Source organism: Aquila chrysaetos, chromosome 4 (genome assembly GCF_900496995.4).
Source record: "Aquila chrysaetos chrysaetos chromosome 4, bAquChr1.4, whole genome shotgun sequence".
In the NCBI taxonomy this organism is placed as follows: Eukaryota; Metazoa; Chordata; class Aves; order Accipitriformes; family Accipitridae; genus Aquila; species Aquila chrysaetos.
Genome location: NC_044007.1, coordinates 22,712,872 through 22,734,804, shown reverse-complemented (window position 1 = coordinate 22,734,804; position 21,933 = coordinate 22,712,872). Strand labels below are relative to the sequence as shown.

General features: G+C 51.0%; 2 protein-coding genes across 2 annotated transcripts; one reads left to right on the top strand and one right to left on the bottom strand.

The window, feature by feature from the left end:
• Window positions 1-416: 416 nt before the first annotated feature.
• KLF10 (Kruppel like factor 10) lies at window positions 417-6,232 on the bottom strand. Its single transcript, XM_030011932.2, is given in 5 exon segments — window positions 417-1,928; window positions 2,835-3,222; window positions 3,224-3,739; window positions 3,844-4,083; window positions 6,033-6,232. Coding segments are annotated over 5 exon segments (1,497 nt in total). The 5' UTR covers window positions 6,126-6,232; the 3' UTR covers window positions 417-1,668.
• LOC115340378 lies at window positions 6,227-21,088 on the top strand. The gene is made up of 4 exons (XM_030011933.2): window positions 6,227-6,308; window positions 9,717-9,960; window positions 17,163-17,292; window positions 17,407-21,088. Exons 1-4 carry the CDS (start codon window positions 6,227-6,229, stop codon window positions 17,749-17,751), a joined length of 801 nt encoding a protein of 266 aa, XP_029867793.1. The 3' UTR covers window positions 17,752-21,088.
• The last annotated feature ends 845 nt before the right edge of the window (window positions 21,089-21,933 follow it).

The window sequence follows — 21,933 nt, the reverse complement described above, 5'->3', positions numbered from 1 at the left end:
GCCCTGGAGAACAGACACCGTAAGCGCCAGTCTTCACCGGCCACCCTCGGGGCGACGGCGCGGTTCCATCACCTGCAAAAAGGAGGTATTTTTCACCAGCATTGTAGTGGCCCACATCAGCACATTTATTTTTGGGTGCCTAAAGAAAAGGAGGGGGGCATGAAGAGTGGGAAGAAAAAAAAACCAAAAACACACAACAAAACAGACACTTGGAGTAGTAAGTGCAGACTTGGAATTCCACTCCTGCGGGCTTTATAGAGCTTTAAAATATATCAAAAGTTAAGAGAGAGGGTTTCACTGGTCAGGACACATAATGATGGACACTGTATTTTGTTTTGAGGGTATTTTCCTTGCAAAGGGCTAAGTTCTGCTGTGAATTAAAAAAAAAAAAAAAAAAAAAAAAAGAGAGGTCTATATTAAAGAAAATGGGTTTTATTGTAAACAAAGTATAAAGTACAACATAAGAAATGTGCAAATCTTTAAAGTAGTCACAAAAAGCGTATCTAATACACTATTTTCAAACTGTTCACTTTCTGATATGTGTCTTCAACATAATATGATAAAATAGAAATAGTGAAAGTTGGTGTATTTATTTGTCACAAAAGCTACAGTTTAAAGTCTAGGCCTGTGTCTTCACTGCCTCATTTTACTCTTCAAATCACAACTTTCTAATTTAATACAATACATAATATATCCATTTCATTTTTAGTATAAACCGTCTTTCAAAGAATAACGTGATCAAGAAGCCTAAGATTCTTGGTTTTCTTCCTTAATCAACTCGAGTAGTTTACAGTTACCATGTTTCTCTTAAAAGTGCACTGTATCCGCTTATGAAAAACGCAGTGGTACGCAACTGTGAGAAGGTATAAAGCAAACCCTAAGCAACACAAAAGCAGAAGCATCGTACGATGCCCAGGTATATCCAATTGTAATAATCGCAAAGCTTGCCAAAGAAGCTGGGAAAATATTACAAAGCCAGAGAGGATTCGGAAAGGCTCCCACCCTCCAGCTGCCCCTTGCGATGCCCCTGAACGCCCAGGCCGAGCCCCTCTGGGCAGCAGCATACGGCTGGGCGTGTTAAACACCCCGCGCCAGAGGGTAGGTCCAGAATCTCCAGGAGTCTGGCACCAAATCATCGCTTGGGCCGGGGCCGGAGAATGGACAGGAGGAAAAGATTTCTGCCAAGAAAACGTGGCAGGAGTTAGGAAAACCGATTTAGATTATCTTACGGAGGTGCGTTCTGGGCTTTCAAGCCTGCGCCCGTCTTCCCAGCTTGTGCCGTACTGAAGGCTGACAAGTGAAAGTTAAAATCGGAGTTGGTCTCAAGCGTCAGCAGCAAACCTTCAGTAACACTTACATGTGACTGATCTAGACTATACATATCAATAATTTGCAAAACTCAAAACTGGCACAATGTGTGCTGCTCTGCTCTAGAACCTTCCCTTTCTCTCTCTCTCTCCTTACCAGTGCAAAAGACACCCGCTATTCCAGTCAGCCACCGGTTCTCCCAGCAACGTTTTGTGACCGAGCGCAGACTGCCTTTGCCTCTCTGCTGCGCCGCCATCAGCAGCCGGCGCGGGAGAGCCACAGACCGGGAGCAAAAGCCTTTTTTCAGCTGGCATATCCCAGCGACAACAGTTAATTCCACCGTCTTCAGAATGAGTCCCTTCACTGCGCGGCCGCAGATGTTGGTGGCACGGCAATATCGTTTAACTTGCTCACTTCCATTTGCCAGTTTGGTAACTTCTTAGCCGATAAGTGGCGACGTGCGTGCTTCGTTAAGTGGTCGCTCCTCATGAACCGCCGCTCGCACATCGGGCAGGCAAACTTCTTCTCCCCAGTGTGCGTTCTGCGATGGCGAGACAGTTCATCAGACCGTGCAAACCTTCTCTCACAGCCTTTCCAACTACAACTAAATGGCTTTTCTCCTAAAAGAAAAAAAAAAAGGACAAATTAAAAAAAAAAACCATGAGTACTAACTGAGCAACAAACACTACTGCCCTTGACTGGCAGGATTTGACTTTTTCAAAGAGAAGTTTCTATTATGACAGTTGAGCCAAAAATCTACATAGATATTGATTACTTTTAGGTATACAGAATGTGAAAAATTGTTTATATACCAAGATTTAAACATGCAGACTCACTATTCTCAAGGCCAAGTAGTACAAAGGGTTAACAATTCTCTGGAACCAAATACTTAGTCTCTCAATACAGCTGATTTTAACTCTCAGCTCCACCTGAACTGCAGACCATGACCACTTAGCATGCCCGAAACGACCCTCTGAAACGCGACCTGTAATAACATTTTATGTAACAGAGCTCTGGTAGCGCACTGTGAGCCCATGTGAAAATGCGTGCGACGTTTTGCTACTGCGATTAAGAGCTGAGGCGTGGAGAAGTTACTCTAAAATAACCAAGGTAGGAATAGTTTGGGGTGGATCCTTATATTCTTTCTTAAAAGAATCCCTTCAAGTTTTACCCACTTCTGACAAAGCCATTCTTGTGGACAAGCCTAATAAGGTGTCTTTAACTCTGGAAAAGCATACTCGACATTGGGCAAGGCCTTGCTTCCGCAGTCGTAAGAAGCATTACTGAACGCCTTCTGACACGAAGCAAGTCCAGCACAAACAAACTGCTGAGTCAAATTCCCCTCCGGGAGATTTCCTGTCTGAGATTAGGCAGCACTATAACACATGCTGGCAAAAAAAGTATTTCATTGCTGCCCCACAATTTGTTCCATGAACAAATCCGGTAATCGCTAGAACCTTAGCAAGTTGCGTTATATAGCCGCAATTTTCTACATTAATTTTTAACATCCAGCAACAGTGACCAACCTGTGTGTGTTCTGACGTGAGCCTTCAAATGGGAGCTCTTGAAGTACGTCTTCCCACACCCTGGATAGCTGCAAATGTGACTTCTGATTCTTGAAGAATCAACCGGAGGAGTGGTTTTTGCTGCAGAAGGTACGAAGCCGGGAGCAGGGGCAATGGGAGAGAGTCTCGTGCCATTCGGACTAATAATGGGAGCCTTTGTGCTCTGCACAACTGGCTGGGGCACAACAAACATAACAGCACCTTTGGGAACTTGGGTGCCCATGAAGACCATGGGCTGACAGAGAGCCGGCTGCTGGCTTGGCGTGGCAGTGGGCACCACAGCCGTCACAACGTTGTTGTTTGCGGGCAGTGGGACCATCTGGCAAATCACTGGCACGGGGGGGGGCTCCACCACCTTGGGCGGGGCACGGCGGTGCCACCGCCGCCGACTGCCATGCCGATCCAGGGACAGGCTGATGCCTGCTGACTGAGGGCTTTGTCAAGGGTGCCGGACCGACAGCTGCTTCTGCGGTTTTTCCTTCTGCCACCGGCAGTTCACCGCTCTCATCACTGGCTCTGCTTGGCGCCACAGCGGAACACACCGAATGTTCTGCTTCTTCGGCGTTTTGTTTACTGTTTGTTTCCCTCGAAACGCTGTCCTGGTATTTCAGCACACTGGCTGTTCTCACCGGGCAGGTTTTGCGGTTACAAAGCTGGGCATCAGCCGTGTGGCGGATAACACTCGTGGCTTGAGCTTTCAGAGGCCCGGCTGCTGGAGGCCTCTCCGCCTCTCTCCGAGGTGCGGCCAGAGGAGTCTTGGCAGCCTCGGCCAGCAACTTGCCAAGCGCTGCAGCGGGTGCCGGTGCCCCGGGATGGACCACCTGCAACATCTCGAAGTCGGAAGGGCTGTAGGGGGGGGTCAGGCACTGTGCAGGGGAAGAGAGACACAGTAAGGGGGGGGGCACATTACCAACACTTCGCCACGCCGTTAAAAACAAGCATGCACATGTAGAAATTAAAAAAAACTTACAAATGCTGGTATCGCATGGAAGTCTGCTGCTCCAGGAAGCAAAGTCTCATCACTCTCTTCTGACATATCAGATGCTGGAGTTATAGGTCTCATTTCCGCATGTTTTTTGAAGTCTGATTTCCAGTTGCAACTCATAGAAATAAGGGCTTCTACGGCCTCATAATCGCCTTTTTCAGGAGTATTGTTCCAGAAATACCTAGTATCTCTCTGTTTCTCAGTCATCATCTCCATTTCTTCCTCCTGTTTTGGTTAAAGGAAAAAAAGAAACTTGAACCCGATGCTAAGTTTGAATATTTTGCAGTTACTTGTAAGAAGGCAATGTAAAAACCAAACAAAGCAACCTGTGCAAGATAAATACACTTGGTCATATGGGGAGTATGCCTGTATTTTCCTGCCACCTTTCTTATTTATATAATATTTTTATGAAGTTGTTAGTGGGGAAATCTGGCCATCTGCTGAAGTTTATATATTTTCTTAAGACAAAAGAACTCCCCCCAAACCTTAAGCAACAGTTTAAGTTATTCTGTATCGCAAGTGGTGTGTCTGAAAGCTTAATAAGATCTTCACGCAAGAAAAAAAGAAAACAAAACTTCCTTCAACACCCCACCCTCCTTCCATTTTTGCTTTAAACACAGGCCTCAGTATTCTGCTTACTTTGACACATGAGAAAGGACCATACTGGAACTGATGCACATTTTCTTCAATAGGTATTAGCTACCACAAATGTTCCAGAAAATACTCAAAAGGCCTGTCTCACACACACATCCATGCAAGGAAAAATCACCAACTTGGAGAACTGAAATATATGTATGTGTATTCACTGCCTGACCGATCACCACACGGAACCAACCCACGCAGAAAGCCTCCTAAGCTGTACGTTCCACCATTACCCGCTAGCACAGCTTTCGGTTTCTGAGGGACGGTGCCCGCCGCCGCTGGCGAATTCCCGCCCCCCCCCCCCCGCCCCGCGATGAGATGGCGTGGGTGGAAAAGCCGCGTCTCCAGGCAGCTGGAGCCACGGGTAAGACGCATCTTTTCAAGGGGACCTGGCCACCCCCTGGGCGGCGGGGGCGGGAGACCAGCCCCGGCTGTCACTGACGGCCCCCGCTGAGGGGACGGGGGCGGGGCGGGGCGCGGGCCCCGCGCCCGGCCGTTGGGCGCGCGCCACCCTCACCTCAGCGCACCCCGCCGGCGCTCCCCGCCCGCGCCGCCCTCCGCCCTCCCCTATTGGCTCCCCGCGCCGCACCGCGCCGGCGCCCATTGGCCGGCGCCGACCGAGGCGCGGCCCGGGGCGGGGGCATGTGAACAAAGCGTGATCGGCGCCCGCTCGGCGGCGCGGGCACTGCCGCGCGCCGACCTTTCACCCAGTTCCCCGCGTGGCCGCCCCCGCCCTCAGCCGGCAGGAAGGGAGCCCGCCACAGCCGCCGCCGGCGGGGCCGGGCTGCGCCGCGACCGCCCCGCCACCGCCCCGCCTCCCCGGGGCCAGGCCAGGCGGGGCGGGGGAAAGCCCGGCCGGGGGAGCCGCGCCGCGCCTCGCCTCGCCTCGCAGCGGGCGGGGGCCGGGCGAGGGTCAGCGCCGCCACGCCCGGCGCCTCCCGCCGCGGGGGAAGGGAAGAGAAGCGAAGCGAAGCGGCGTCTCTGCCGAGGAGCGGGCTCACGGCGCGGCTCCGGCAGCCCCCGGCGGGGGCGGCGGCTGGCTCTTCCCCGCAGCGCCGGCCCGCTTCCCGGACCCCGCACCGCCCACCACCCTCCTGGCGGCGGGCCTCGCCCGCCCCCGCCGCCGCCTGGCACATGCGGCCGCGGAGCCTGCCGCCCACGCCGCTCCCCCGCGCTGGGCGCGCCGCGGCACGCACGCACACGGGGCTGCACGTCGCCGGCCCGGCGGTGCCAACAGGTTCCCGGCAGCTCCGCTCCCCTCCCGCCCGCCGCCTTCCTCGCCCGTCGGCCCCGCGGGCTCTCCCCGCTCCCTCCCCTCGCCCCGCAGCGCAGCCCCGCTCACCCCCTCCGGCCGCCGCCTAGGTCCGATCTCCCGCTGCCCGCGGTCCCTCCTCTCGCCCGGACCGCCGGCTGGCCCCTCGGGATCCCCCGGTCGCGCTATCCCCGGGGACTCCCTCCCCACCTCGGGACACCCCGTCCCCCCACGCACCCCCGGGGGTGCCCTGGTCCGCGGGGCCGGGCCGGTCACTCACCGCCGGCGGGGAGCCGAGGCTGACCGGAGCGCGCGCCGCCGCCGCTCTCCGCCCGCTGCCTTTATTTTCCTCTTTTTGTTCGCCGCTCCCCATTCAGGTGGCGGCACCCCCGGCCCCGCGCGCGGGGGGGGGGGAGGCGGGGCTCCCCGCCGCCCGCCGCCAATCGCCGGCAAAGGTGTGTGAGGCGGCCACCAATGGGCGCCGGGCCCCCGCGCGTGATCGGCGGCTGCCCCGCGGCGTGGCCAGTGTGTCAGCGCGGCGTGTGCGCGGCCCGCGGTAAGTCCCCGCCGCCGGCTGAGTCAGTGCCGCCCCCTCCCCCTTCCCCCCCCCCTCCGCCGCCTCCGGGTGGGAGCGGCGGGGGCGGCCCGGCGCTTCCTCGAGCATGAGGTCACGCGGCTGCGGGGCGTGGGGGTGGGGGGGGAGAGCAGCCTCCCCGGCGCGGCCCCCGCCCATCCGCCCGCTCCCCGCCGGGCTGAGGTGAAGCGGGGCCGCGGGCGGGGGGAGAGGAGGGCGGCCCGGCCAGGCCGCTCCCGCCTGTCTGCCCCCCCACCACCACCACCCCCACCCCCCCCCGGAGGAAACACCATGGCTGGGCGGGCCTGGGTACCCATGTCCTGGCGGCACCCCCGGGCCCACGCCGGGTGGAGGCCCACGCAGCCGCGTCTGCGCGGTGGCGGTGGTGGTGGGAAGGGGGGTGGGTGGGTGTTTGCTGCCACGCGTCGGGATCACCCCAGGTTTGCAGGCCGCAGCCGCCCGGGGCGTTCCGTGAAGGCCGGGCAGGGCCCCGGCCCGCTCCCGAGCGCTGCCGGCGGCAGGCGAGAACCCTGCGGCGGCCGGGAGCTCCGGGGGAAACCCCCAGCCCCGCGGGGCCTGCGGGCACCTCGGCTCGGCAGGCCGGAGCCCGTGGCGGCTCGGCGGTGTCCGGCTGTAAAGCAGCTGGCCTGGGCGAGCCGCGCTGCCCGCAGCCCCCCGCACTCCCCTGCCCTGCTTCCCGGCAGCTGCCATCCAGCTAGCTTGGGTAACAGCTGCCAGTTAGGTGGGTCACTCCTAATTACGTTACGCTGCAGTCTGCGGCACTCCAGAAGGGCGAGAGCCGTTCGGTACGTCCTGCTCGATGCAGAGTTTAGGGAGGATTCTTGCTCCTGTCAGAAAGTTCTAATAAAAGCAGAAAAGGTGGCTGTGTGTGTCAGCACCTAAGAAGCGGGATCCCGAGCCAGGCTGCAGCTGTGGAGCGCTAGCTTGTGCCAGACTGCCGTTCTGCTCTAGAAATACTCCTGATGCTTCGTTATGGTTCAGTTCCATTTCTCCTAATTAATCGGCTTTGCTTCAGACGTCTCTCCTTCTCCTACTTCTCCTAGGCTGTCCAGCCTCCTTCACTCAGAGAATTCTTCTACTTTTTTTTTTTCTCCTTCTTCTGAGATAGTCTTCCTGTCTTTCCCCTTTTCCATGGTGTCATGGTCCAGTATTCTTTCTTTCTGCTTAATTCTTCTGCCCCTTGTCAGCCAATCCCAATTGACAGAAGGGGTCTGACAGCAGGTTATGTCCTCCTGTAACTTGCCTGGAAACCTCCCAGAATGTTTAATTATGTCTGAAAGTGAAAAAAACACTGCAAGAATCGCAAATGAGCGGCTTCTTCAGCCTGAAGGAAGGATGAGGATACAACAATTGCAAAATGTGAGCACAGAGTAAAATAGAATTTAAAACAATTCTTAATTAGTTCGAAGAATTGGGTGTTGACAGAAGAGTGGTAATTTTATTCTCAGGAAGACACTTTTTTTGGTATTGCTTTAATTCCAGTGTTGCCACTGATACATTGTACAGCTGGAATTTCTGTTATTTGGCTTCACACTGGTACCCCATACACATCTGGTGGGATGCACTCTCCAGACTGCCAGTGGCGGGATCCTTCTTACTCCTACAGCTTCACCTTCCATGATTCTCATGTCTGAGAAAACATGTCGCTTGACAGAGGGAAATCTGCATCTCCCATCTTCTGTTTCTGTTGTGTAACCTGAGTATCTGCCTGCCATTTGGCCAGATTTTGTAAGACCCCTGCCGTCCCTGCAGGGAAACCGATTGGCTTGATTGCCTTATCTAGAGGGAATTCCCAAAAGAGAATTCACTTCAGGATGATCCAAATCACTAGTAGTAGCAAACACTACTTACAAATTACTCCACTGGATCCCACATCTCTGGGTGTCTTAACAGGAGAAAGTGTGTTTATTCTGTGTTTCCCACTGAAATCAACAGGAAAAAATGTTGATGAAATGGTTGCTTGACTCCTGGAACATGCTGTCCTTTGCCAAAAGGTGCTACCGTCACGTGAGGCACGGCTGGGGAAAGGCTTCTTGGCTCGTGAGTGCATCTGTCTGCATCCGCTCCGGCTGAAATAAAGGTTGTGGAACTAATACGCAATAGTTCTTGGTGAAATTCTGTGTTTTCTGTTTATGGCAGGTTCTGTCATGGTTTTTGTGATTGTAATGGTTTTTATTTAAAACATTTTGAAATATCTTTTGAAGCATGTTATTGCCCCTAAAACTAAATCTGTAAAAGTTGCACCAGCATTACAGTTTAACCTGACCTGATAAGTTCACTCACAAAACTAATAGCTTCTGCCTGTATGTCAGCAGAAAATTAGGCAGATCTTTGTCACTTTTTTCACCCTTACATGTATGTAAAGCATATACACAGAAGTTTTACTGATACAGTGACAACTTTAGTGTTAAAAATGCAGTTGCCGACATGAACATGCCAACGGTCTGTAACATGAAATACTGTTACCATTTTTAGTTTGCTTGCTATGGCAAGATGTTGGAGGTATGTGCTGGACTATTTGTAGAAGTTAAGGTGATTCTGCAGTAATTTCCTAGAAGAAATAAACTGCTCTTTGGAGAAAACACAGAATTATTTTCACATAAAATGGAAAGATGAAGAAATTAGTATAGTGATGTTTGAGCTGGATCACGTGCCTTTTAGTTTTGTCGTAAGGGTAGCTTTCAGGCGACACTGAGCAAGGCTGTTGTAAATACTTTGGTGTTTTGGCTGTACCTCTCTCAGTTTATGCAACATGAAGTAGGACGCGACCCAACACTGACAGGTACTTCTGGACTCTGCTGTGGTATAACTATGAAAAAATAACGAAGGGCTGACTTGCAATATTGGCTCCCGCTTCAGGTGGCCTGTTCTGTTTTGTTCTTTTCCTGCTCTTACTTCTCTCTTCTTCTGTCCTTGCTTTACCTCCTTGTCCATAGTCGCTTTGGCTTTCCAGTAAGACCTCTTGGCCCTTAGCCTTTGTTGCTGCGGGTCCTGCAGGATCACCCTTGCTGCTTGCAGCACCTCTTCCAGTGGTAGTTCTCCACTAGTCCCCACACCTCGCCTTTCCCAGTGGCCAATCTCATGTGCCCTTAGCACACACACCGCTTCTTAATCCTTGATACTTCTTAATGCACCTTCCTTCCCACAACATCCATACTGCTTTCGCTCCGTGAAAGCCTCTCCCTGTGGCCATTCCCAGTGCACCTGCCGGAGCCTGCTCCGCACCACCTACAGCCATTCATACCCTGCCGCCTCCTCAGCCATTTCTGGATCATCCCTATCTATTCCCAGGGTGCTCCCAACTCTACCTCCCCAACTGCTGTCTTTCTTTGCTTCTTTTAACCAGCTCGTTTCAACTTTAATTTCCAGAGCAACCCCTTGCAGCTGCTCTTCTCTTCAGTCTGCTCTTCTGGTCACTGGGGAAGCCTCCTGCTCATTCTCCCTCCACCTGTGTCAGTGTCTCCTCTCACCCCTGGGGTTTGTTCCCACCATGTCAGTGGTTGTCCTCTGCTGCCACCGTCCAGGTGCACAGGACCTTCTGGCTCCGCAAGTTTTGCGTTACACGTGCTGACCAGCTGCAGTCAAAGTGCACAGAGTGGCTGGGGCTGGACTGGTAGGTCAAAATCCTGCTACACTTTCCCTCTTCAGGGCCTGTGGGCGAGATCTTCAGATGAGGTCTGGATGCTGATTGTGGTACTTGGCAGGGAGTATGGGCTCTGTAAGACACTGCCTGGTGGCCTGGGGGTGATAGGGATGCAGCCAGGGTGAGGGACTTTGTGTGAGAGGGTGGAGAGGGGCTTCACTGTGCCTGTCCTCCACAGGCAGGCTTCACTGTCACCTCAGCGGCGTGTCCTGTAGCAGCATTGCTAGCAGCTGGCCGTGGGTTGGGAAAGAGCAGACCTCGGAAGTGGGGAGACTTAACTGCTCCTTGATTCCCATACCCCACGGGAGCTTCGTGTTCCCCAACAGACCTTCAGTCCCTTCTGAGTGCACAGCCAGGAGCCCTGCATGTGTGTGTTGAACCGCTGTACCCTCCCTCCTCTTCTCCCCCTGCACTGACATAGCCTGCCCTGTGCTCTGCCTGTGAACTGCAGGGCAGAACTGTCAAAACCACCTCTCCCAAAAATAATCTCTGCTTCAGGGGCTGGAAAATTTGACAGCTCATTTTCATATGCAGAGCGATGTGGTGGGTGTCTGAAAGCAGCTGAGGCTGAGCGGGTGGCCAGGGAAACGCAGCTCTGAAATGGCAGGAAAGTGGCAGCCAGGGAACACAAGAGGAAGGACGGAAGGAAGGGAGCAAACCGAGAATGGGGAGGGGGCGGAAGGAGGGCCAGGGGCCGCAGATGGCGAGTTCAGGGCAAAAAAGGGCTGTACGGTGTGGGGCTGTTCTCTTTTCCCTGGCACGCCTACTACTGCTCGCGTTCATTTATTAATAATTGGAAAAGTGTGTATGCTGCTACAGACAGCAGTTGCAAAGCTTTATATATCAGATAACTGGGGAGGTGGAGCATATAATCAGCAACAAGGCAGCTTATCTCCTTTTTTGTCTCCTCTAAGTTCTTTTCCCTTCTTTTTCAAACCCTGTTTTCCTCACACATCCCAACTTTAGGAAAAACCTGCTTTGTCCTGGTTCTGCAATTGCTTATTAGAATACCAGGTGAAAACCAGAACTTAACTTGTCCTTAAGACTTCAGTTTATGGGTTTTAGTTTGCTTTACCAGTCTGATTGCCAGACGGAGCGAGTCCTGTTTGGCTGGCAGCGCCATGGTCCTCCCCAGCCTTACATGATACTAACCCCAGTTTCTGTGTACGTGCATTTTACACACTATTGCTCATGGCCCTTTTCCTCCGGAGCATTTGTGGCTGTTCCTGAGTCACCGCAGTTCCAGTCCTGCCGTGCCTGCTCAGCGCCGTGCAATGGAAGGCTTCAGAGGCTGTTTGCAGCGCTGATGTTTGCTCTGCTGCCATAGGAGACAGCCTGGTGAGGTGAAAAAAAAAACTCAGACACCCCAAATGAAGCCTAGGACAGGTAAGAGAAACTTCCTTTTGGCAAGTGAGCAGTTTTTCGTGAAACTGATTTTCTCTGGCAATCACTAGAAGCAGCTAAAGGATCACTGTCAGTTCACATGTATTTGTATTTTCCATTCAGTTTCCCAGAGAAGCTTGGGATGTGTTTTTTTGCTGCCCAGGAGGAAACGGACATGTCTGGGGTTTTCGTTGGGAAGATGTTTAGGATTTTGACTTTTAAGCACTTGTGGGTTATTTATGTATGCCTCTCACACTTTATCTTAAGTTTAAATTTCCCAGAAAACCACTTATCCAGCCTGCAGGTCATATTCTTCTGATGTGGAAAGCTAAATTGTCATGGGATTGGGAAGATAAATTAGGGAAGAGAATTGGCAACGTGGCTGGTAAATCACTGGCCAGCTGTGTAAGTGCAGTCCTGTCCAGCAGTCTAGGGTCTGAGGCTAGGTCAGGCAAAACTCCAGTCTCCTGAATTTCACCCTGCTCTTAAGAAATACAGCTCTGTTATCTGTGGCTTATCTCGGCTAAGGCATGCAGAATTAAGAAGGTGTTTTAAGTTGCTTCTTTATCCTAACTCTTGGCTTCTACATACTAATAGGCAAGAGCCATTTTCCACTTCTTGTGACAGGACATCAGGGGGTATTTTTAACCTCTGATGTTAGACGTATACCTGTTTCACAGAAAACTGTGGGATAGATGGTTATTTTAGTCGGAGCAGAAAGAAACTAGGTGAGGAAATGATTGCTTCAGTGTCCACTGAAGATTGTGAGAGGTTTTATATTCGGTTCCTTCAGTGCAGGAACAGGTTGTATGCCAACCAGAACTTTCCTCAGGTCCTGTGGCTGTCACAAGAACTGTGTTTCTTCTCAGGACACTGGACAGGACAATGGTTCCGGCTACAGCCCTGCTTCCCGTCTATCTTTTTGGAAGGTCAGCCAGAATGGGTGTCTGTTCAGCAAAAACCAGCCAAGTCGCATATTCGCTGCATGTCTTGGTCCAAGAAATCCTGGGAATTCTCTATAGTGGAAATGAGGAGTTAATATTGGAATAATTTGTTGATTCTTTCCATGCAGATCATGCTTCCTATTTCAATTCACGTGGTGTGACCATGTGTTTATTTTTGTTTAGTATTTTGTGTGGTCTTTCTTCACTTGTGCAACGCTGGTGGTTTTGTTGGTACCTCCAGTAAAGGGCAATACTGTTGGGTCCTATGTGTGGTGTGGAGATAAGCCATTTCACAGGAACATGGATACCTTTGGAAAGCTGTGGAGGAGTATGGCAAAGTGGCGTTGTTTATTTGCAGACAGAGCTTGGAAAATATCAGAAAACACAACTGAGAATCTTTTCTGCTTGCGAGGATGACATACAGGTCTTTGTGTTCCACCACTTTGAATGGTGTATTTATTATATTCAGAGTTTTCCCGGTGTCACAATTTATTTAACTATTTAGTATAAAACCTAACTGATCAATCTGAATTTTTGCTAACAAAATCAGATACTTAGAAGCTGAACTGCGAGCCAGTGAGATGAGAAGGAGACAGCCTCTGAGCATTGTAGAATGAGCTCGTGTAGCTAACGAAGCCACCTGTGCATGCTACAATCAGATAAATGTGTGCTTTTTCATGCCAAAACAGAATTTACTTGTTACACAGTGACTTAATGGCTGCTGCATTTCACGAGTTCCTCTGGTGGGCTAAACCCTGGAGGTATGAAGGAGATGAGATGGTGGTGTGGCCAGGGCATCTCATGTGACAAATCAGTATGGTATAGAAGTCAGCAGGGACAGCTTTGCCTTTCCTCCTAACACAGGTAACAGCATTTCTACACCTCCCATTATAGGTATGGTGATAGAAGTCATGTGAACGAAGGTCCTTCTTTTCTTTAAACCTATCTACCTTTATTAATTTTTGAACTATTGACTAGTTTCAGCCCCATATGACGGATGAGATAGAGATGTTAATAGCTCCTGCAGTGTTAATTTGTTGATGCAATACTTGATTCCACCCCCACTGCATGCCTGTTAGTGTATATTCAAGCAAGCACATGGTCTCTGGATAGGAAAATGCAGGTGCAAAAATGCAGGTAGCATGTCCTACATACAATACAGACTAAACTGCATCCAGTTTGGCTCCCTGCACCCAATACACTCCTCCTGTATGTGTCGGCAGGCCTTGAGCTCTCCCATATCCCGCTGCTGTCTCTTGCCAATTGCCTGGCTCACATACCACGCCCTTGGTGTTGTGGTACAAAACACACCACTGGCATGCTGTTAAGCAATCTACTCACTATTAGTAATTGATTTCATTTTTTTTTCCTTAAGATGTCACAGGAACTAAGGGCAGAGGGCACACTTGAGGGACGTGTAGAGATCAAGGCCTTGTGTTTCATTTAAAGAGATATCATATGAGTCACGGCTTTGCTGCTCAGTTAGTCTTTTGGCAGCAATATAAGGATTGAGCAATACTATTTTAAATTTTTAAAACAAGAGCCTATGTGAAAGCCAGCTTTGGTGCTGCTCAGTGCAAGTATCTCCACTGTGATGTCAGATCTACGCTAGGGGCTGCAGAGGAGATCCCTGTTTACTCTCCAAATCCATAATGCGCAGAGATGGTGTTGGCTTTGTCAGAGACCACAGGGAGGGAACCACTGTCAGTGGGGTTGCCCTCATGACCAGAAGAACTTGCCCAAAGATTTTCATCAGGTGTGCCAAACCCCTGGACTTTGCAGATCCCTGTGGAGTGGTTTAGCTGGAGATCATGTAGGTTTTGCAACATGCAACCCATCCCAACCACCCGTGTGGCAGCAGGATGCTGGCATCTCACCACTCCGTGAATTCTCTGTGTGGCTCACTTTGCTCTTGCAGCTCAATTTTGGGAACGTGCACCTCGTTCCCTGTCCTGGTTTCAGCTGGCATAGAGTTAATTTCCTTCCTAGTAGCTGGTATAGTGCTGTGTTTTGGATTTAGGATGAGAATAATATTGATAACATGCTGATGTTTTAGTTGTTACTAAGCAGTGGTCAAGGACTCTTCAGCTTCTCATACTGCCCTGCTAGGGAGTAGGCTGGGGGGCACAAGAAGTTGGGAGGAGACACAGCCAGGACAGCTGACACCAACTGGCCAAAGGCGTATTCCATACCATGTGATGTCATGCCCAGTATATAAACTAGGCGGAAAGCTGGCCGGGGGCCGCTGCTTGGGAACTGGCTGGGCATTGGTTGGCGGGTGGTGAGCAGTTGCATTGTGCATCACTCGTTTTGTATCTTCTAATTCTTTTATCATTATTATTATTATTTTCTCTTCCTTTTCTGTCCTGTTAAACTGTCTTTATCTCAACCCACAAATTTTACTTTTTTTTTCCAATCCTCTCCACCGTCCCACTGGGGCAGAGGGCAGAGTGAGCGAACGGCTGTGTGGTGTTTAGCTGCCTGCTGGGTTAAACCACAACACTCCCGCAGCTCCTCATGGGAGATATGCACTTTGGTCTTGCAGCTTACTGTTGGGGAGTCACCTCTGTCCCGCAGCTCGTCCTTGGAGACACGCTGCACCTTGGTCCCACAGACGTTCACTCTGCAGGAGCCACAGTCACAAGGGGAGGGACCGTGGGGATGTGTTTGAGATGACATGCAGAGTGGCACCCTGACCTCATGGAAGCTCTTCTAGAAGAAGGCGGCACTGGCTCGTCCATAGTAGACCGGGCATGCTTTACTGATAGGAGCTGCGGTGCAGACAGAGCTCGTGTAGCTGGTTATGGTACCCGCGACTCTGCAGTGATTGCCAGCCTCCGAAGGGTGGTGGCGATTCTCCAGTCCATTGAGATGGGGGCCCAGTGGGTGATGTGCCGGAGTTACAGGGCTGGCAGGCAGCCTTGTGAAGACCTCATCAATCTGAACCCGCCTGCGACTGCTGTCTCCCTGGTCCAAAGTCTCCTCTCCATGAGGGGAAGAAGGGATGGTGGATGAGGTCAATGCCTGGAAGGGTGTAGATGTGTAGGCACATGTCTGTTGCAAAACAGCCATGGAAAGCTGTGGAGCGTGGCCTGTGCTAGTAAGTGTGCTGGCACGGGAGGCCGAGGAGGCCTGGGGAGGTGGGAAGTGCGCTGGCATGCTCCCGCTCATCTTTTCTGTGGGTGCAAATCAACTGCTCCAGAGGACCCTTGTGAGCAGCTGGGAAGTGAGCCAGTTTGCACTGTTTGACCCTGAGCCCAAGGTTGTTCTCGGGTTCAAATAGCAAAGTGAATATAAATGTACCTAGAGTCACTATGGGTGGAGTTCATCTAAGATTAGGTGCTTATAACACAAGCATCTGTTTTTATAGCTCTTTTTATAGTTAGTGGAGTGCTAGTAAATATAAACCACAGGGTTCAGGCATGTTTCATTTTTCCCTGATGCGGGATGAATTGCGCTCTGAGCTCTGTTGACTCCATCTCCCGTGCCGATAATGGGAGCCTGGGCAGCTACCACAGGTGGGTGAATCTACAAAGCAGGTGCAGTGAGGTGAGGTGGATCCCACCATGAGTGCCTACAAGGCCAACGAGAACCATCAGCTGGGCAGAGGCGAGTTTTGTGGAGGGACAGACCAAGTGAGCTCAGGCCTGCCTGTTTGCTGGCTGCTTGGCATGCAGGCATTCATGTGCATGGCTGCAACTCAGACGTAGCACAGACTGCCCTTTGCTGCCGAGAGACTTGGGTAAAAACTGGGGAGAGAAGAGCTACTGTGATGGGGACTCAAATTTAGGAGAAGTTGAGGAAGCCTGAGGATCTTGCGAGGGCACAAGGGAAGTGGAGAAGAAGGGATATGGTAGCTGTTGAGATGGGGCACATAGAGGACAGTTTCAGACCCTGTAGGGAACCAGGCTCTCCCAGAGCAGCTGCCCCGGGGAACAGCTTGGTTGCCTTTATCCTGTGTCAGAAGCTTCCATTTCCCCCTATTCCCCCTCGATGTGGTATGCAGCATGGCAGCTGACTGTCACCGTCTCTCAGAGGTTTGCTCTGCTGAGGGGCAGTGGCTCTATTCTGCTGAGTTTTTAGAAATGTACTACATTGTCCACCATGGTTGTCCACCATGAACCTCTTCTTAGGCCCCTGGGTTTGTCTCTTTGGGTGTAGCCGTAAGACTGGGGTCAAGAGCTTTGTGATCCCTGCAGTTTTCAGAGCTGATTCAGAAGTGTAGCTTGTATTTAAAAATAATTAAAAAAAGTCAGGAGAAGGCTTGCGTATAGCTCCGTTCTCCCAGGAGAGAACTGACATTCATTTCTTGCTACTTCCAGAAATGTTTGGTTTTGTGAAATGTTTTTTTCTTTCACTTTCGACATTTTTCTAGTATTTTCCTGTTGCTGAGTTAACTTGAGGTGGGGTTTGCAAGTAAGCTCTATTTCTACACCAAGAAGAATGGCTGAAGCTTGACTGATGAGTTCATTTTCAGCATGAACTTCCATGAAGCCTTTTCATGGGTGCTGTTGAAAAGTAACTGTCTGGTTTGCAGTAGTGGCAGGACAAAATGATTCTTGCAAAATACTGTTTCATCTGCCTTTAGGGACTGAAAATGCAGATACTGGGCATAAAGAAAGAGGGTGTCATTCTGGAGTTGTTGATCCCAGTCCAGTGAACTGTTTTGAGCAAGGACTGAAAGGCAGAATGTGAAAGAGAGATCTCTACCAGAAGAAAGCTTGCATCCAGTTGTTGGTTTTGAAAAGCGCTCCTGAAGACCATCTTCATTTATTTGATGGCACCAGTTGTAAAAGAAACATTGATGTTGTAATGTGTGTGTGTGTACATGTGTTTGTTTTGCAGCTGGAACAGTTCTAACTATCAGAAAACAGCTCCATCCCGCTCTGCGTGGTCAGGATCATTGTCCCGGCACTTACCAGGAACCATCTTCAGACCCCTTCCAAAAAAGGACACTTCCAGCATCGATGTGAGTGTGAGTGGAAGAGAAAGCAACGAGTGAGGGTCGGGGGGTTCCTGTGCCCACAGAAGGCTTTGTCAGATAAGGTGGGTCACATTTTCCACACTTCTATTCTGCTTGTGTATTCAGCCTTCCGCTGCACGAACCTGGATGCACAGGCAGTGGATGCCATCTGCATGGGTCCTGTTCACGATCAGTGAGCGCTGTCTGGAACCAGTGCTGGAACATGAGTACAGACAAGAGGAGGAAGGTGGCTTCCTTTGTCCTCAGGAAGCTTTGATGTTAACCTCAAATCCAGGTCAACCTCATGAGACCATGTACGTTATGAGCTGTAATGTACAGTTCTCTGGAGCAGGTAGCATCCATAACAATTCTCCAGAAGGCTTTGCCTGCTCCTCGGTCAGGCAAAGGACTTCAGGTTCCCAGGACTTCTCACTTCTGGAGAAGTCCTGGGAACTCCTAAAGCTGGTGTGACACCCCCTTCTCCTCCACTCAAGTATTTTCTGCCCTACGTGAGCTGCGTTGTCACATATCGTCAGTCTGTTGCAGTTTGGATCTGTTTCCTTAATTGCAGTGGCTTAAAGGCTCAGATTTCATATGAGAGCAACTAGAGGCATTGTGAATGCTTGCAGTCATAGTGAAATCCGTGATACACCATCCTGGTCAGCATACCTGTGGAAGGCAAAGCTGAGACACTTAACGTACATACGTGTAAAATAAGACCATGCCTGGAAAGCATCTGTTAAACTAAGGAAACACAGCATAGCAACTCATGCTGAAGGAAGCTTTATGGATCCAAATTAGGAAGACACAGATGACACGGCGAAGCTACAGTTTTTGGGAGTAGATCTATGTGTGGCCCTATATGCACAGACCCCTGTCCCCTCTTTGGGATGACTATTAATAGCCCTGGCTCTGGCCAGCCCAAACTCAAATAGTGTGTGGGTCTGTTTGGTTACTGCAGGACTATTTGGCAACTCTGGGTGAATGCCCTTAAATAATCCTGCTGGCACTGGGTGTTGGAGAGCTTGAAGCTTTAGAAACTTTTGGGTCAAATTTACTCTTGTTAAATAAACAATGAGTATTGATTAGATCATATGACAGACCAACTGAGCACTCTTTCAAATACCGCAACTCATTGGAGTTCATTTTTATGTATTTATATACTCAGAATCCCTTGAACTAGTTGCTTTGGTGAAAGGAGTATTAAGTCTTCTACTCATGCAACTCTATATACTTTTATATGCATGGCCCTGTGCACATGGATAGGAGGATTTTCGAGGCTGCTTAAAGGATTTGGATGCTCACTTCGTTTGGTTTAGTTGGAGACTTGAATCCCTTAGGCAGATTTGAAAATCTCAGCCATAATTCTTTGCTTATTTTAGTGCATCGGGGCAAGACCTTTTCCCTGTTAAAATAATTTCTAAGTACTCCTTTCTCACTGCCATGAAATAAAAATAAAAATGTGTTTAACTGGAATTTTAAGAAGCATTTATTTCTCTACGCATACCCATTTATCTTACTCATTTGCTGTTTTGTTTACTGAGGAAGTTCTTAAGTCACAGTGTGTCTATATTTCGTACTGAGTAGAGTAGCAAGGAGATTGTCAGAACTAAACATACAGATTTATAAAGGCATTTTATTATGCTTATTTATATAGCTTAAATGTCCTGGAAAGGTTTTCTCATCTGAAATCTCTCGGCAGTACAATTATGTATCTGGCCTCAAATATATGTCAGGAAAACACCATATGGCCCTTCCAAATGCAATACCCACCCACATGCGCGCACACACAAAGGTACTGGTTTGCAGTGGGGGGAGAAAAGCGAGGAGTGAAATATGTAAACAGAGTTTAGTAGGTGAAAGGCTGCGGGGGCCGCGTGTGCTCTGTTTACGTGGGTCCTGAGCGGGAAGCTCTCACGTTGCACAGGCAGTTTTGTTCGGGCAGGAAGAGGAAAGCACAGCCTGTCTTGGTGTTGCTTCCCAAGGCAGCTTGTTACGGTAATCCCCGTGTCTGGCGAGGTGCTGCTTGAAGGTCAGAGGAGCTGCAGCCGCGGGACGTACCGTCCCAGTGCCCTCCCAGCTGCTCTCCTGCAAGTGAACCACCAGCCCTTACCTCAGGGGAGGCTGGTGCAAGCAAGGGGCTTCTCTTCACGTCTTCTCCCCAGTTGTCTCCCGTGTGGAAGCAGCTGTGGTCAGGTGGACGTCAGCCTCCTTGTCCTGTTAGCCGGGCTCTGCAGCGTGGTTTTGGGCTGCACAGGGTCAGCGTTGCCTTTCTGAGCTGCCTGGGTGATGGAGCAGGTGAGCTGACAGACTCCAGTATGCTGGAGCAAGCCCGAGTAGGGGGAAAACAAACCCATCCTCAGACCTGACTTGGATCTTGTTGCCATCCTTTTAATATTGGGTTTGACTTCTGATTTAGGGTGACAGTTTCCTGTTTTACTCCCATGGAGTAGGGGAGTTCCTTGGGAGTAACACACCAAAAAACCCAGAACTTTTACTTTGCTTTCTCTGCAAGTGTTGAAATGTCAGGGACATTAGATTGTGTTTGCTTGCAAGTGCTGGAAATGGTGCAGGTGTTTTGTTAATGAAAATGCTCACAGACCACTTGTCCCCAGCAGTTTATCAAAGGAGCTTTTTTCCCCCCGTTTCTTCTCTGGCTTCAAGAATGAGAGCCGACAAGTCAGACTCCAAGCCCTGGAAGGACTACATGCCCCGCAGCTTCCCCTGCGATGGGAAAAGCTGAGTACTCACATGGAGGACCCAGCCACCTGCCTGGAGCACCAGCACCTTCTCCTACACTCGTCTCCTTTTTTTGATTGTAGCCTGGCATGTGGCCCCAGTGACGCTCAGGAGAGGAGCCTGTGGCCGTCCCAGACGTCTGTGGTACCTGCCGTGGGTGTAAGCCCCTCTGCAGGACTTGCGCTGCCAGGCCGAGGATGTGCTCCCTTTGCCCGCTCCCAAAAACGCTGTGGTTCAACTCTGGTCCGTAGAGCAGGCTGGAGGCGTCAGCCCCTTCCCAGGGATGGCCCTGCTCCCTCGGTGCCCGCCACAAGAGCAGCCTCGCGTTCTGCCGGGGCATGGGCAGTGTCCGGCAGCTCCTCTCCACTCCGGGTGGGAGAAGTCTCTGCTGTGGGCTGAAAGCACCGACAGCAGACGCAGGCAGTGACAGCCCGGTGGCTGCGTCCATTGTCCTTCAGGAGTGCCTGCAGACACGGTTACTCATCCACAACTTGTGCCAGCTCCAGAGAGGCCTTGGGGAGACCGGCAAACCACCGCGTCACCCGCCTCCTTTGCTGTTTCTCTGCGGGTACAGGACAACCTGTGAACCATGGCAAAAGGGCCTTTTGGAAATCTATTGCGAAATCCTATGATCACTGATTTAAAAAAAAAAACACAAAAGCTAGAGTAATTTAATAGGCCTGTCTCTGCTCATCCTGTCCTGCGATTTATAGATAGCATAGAAACGTTATGTGAATTATGAACTGGGTACCAAGCCAAACACTAGGCTTTCATCTCGAGCGTTACAGTTCTGCTTGCTTTTATCAGTTTGCTCAACTGGGCAAGAGGGTCTAGTGCAGAAGCTGAATTTCTTTGAAAAAATTAACAATCATCTACTTAATGCTGAAACAATGCCTTCTGACTTGCTGTCAGGGCCTTCAGCGAGTTTGAGCGTAGCTTATTCCAGACCAGGCTGCTTTATATGTCATGGCGCGTGTCCTCAACTTCACCCTTCCATTGTACGCCTTATCTGAAACCCTGAGCCTGGGATTTGCAGTTGTTCATTCAAAATTAAAAATGAGACAACCAACCTTAGATCTCATTTGAGTGCATAATCAGTGAGAAGCTGGGAACTGTACTGGGTAAAGAAATGGCTGGTTTATCGAATTTCTGTCACGGGGACATGCCGCAGAAGTATCCCAAGGCCCAGCTTCATGTGTGTGCGTAAAACACGGGTACAAATAGAGAGCTTGCAAGACAACATATTTTAAGGTGAAGTTGCTGCAGTATGAGACAAACCCCAGAAGCTCAAAGGGACAATGTCAGTGTGAGTTTGGGGGATCCTGAGTAGTCACTGGAAAGGCCAAAAAAGTTCACACATAGAAGGAAAATGTGGCCGTATGGGAACAGGCAGCGGAAGCGAGCCCAGCCGCCCTCTCTCCACGCCCCGCCGGTGCCCAGGACAGCCCACGGGGCAGGAGGGATCAGCCCGTGGCACGGGGAGCCTGCACCAGCTCCTGGGAAAACCTGGCGCTTTGGGGGGAAAGGTGCCCTAACGGACTGCGGGAGGCTCCGGTGTGGCAGGGAGCACCGGTGGCACCACGTCCCCTCTCTCCTCTCCCCCGCTGCCCGTGGCACGTCCGCAGGGGTCTCCCGCGGTGCTGAGCCCCGTCCTGGCCGTGGCTGGCGGCTGCGGAGGATGCCCGTGTCTCAGCAGCCAGGCCCGCTGCTTGGCACGGCTGAGGTGCCGGGCTGCGGCGTGCAGACCGTCTGCATTCCTGCACGCGGGGACTTCCGGACACCGTCTCATCGTGGGTGATTTGGTCTTGCGTGAGTGCACGTTAGAACACTTGGCAGGTGAGAGAGAGTTCCATCCTCTGAAATGTCCCTAACTCCAGTGTCCTCCGGGGTTTTGTGTCGGGGCAGGAGTTTCTT

Excerpts from the sequence above, each read along its gene's own strand:
- LOC115340378 (XM_030011933.2), top strand. The coding sequence starts at position 6,227 with ATGGGCGCCGGGCCCCCGCGCGTGATCGGCGGCTGCCCCGCGGCGTGG. Across the intron at positions 6,309-9,716 it reads CGGCGTGTGCGCGGCCCGCG|AGCAACCCCTTGCAGCTGCT; the intron begins GTAAGTCCCCGC and ends TTTAATTTCCAG. Across the intron at positions 17,293-17,406 it reads CTTCCAGCATCGATGTGAGT|CCTTCCGCTGCACGAACCTG; the intron begins GTGAGTGGAAGA and ends TTGTGTATTCAG.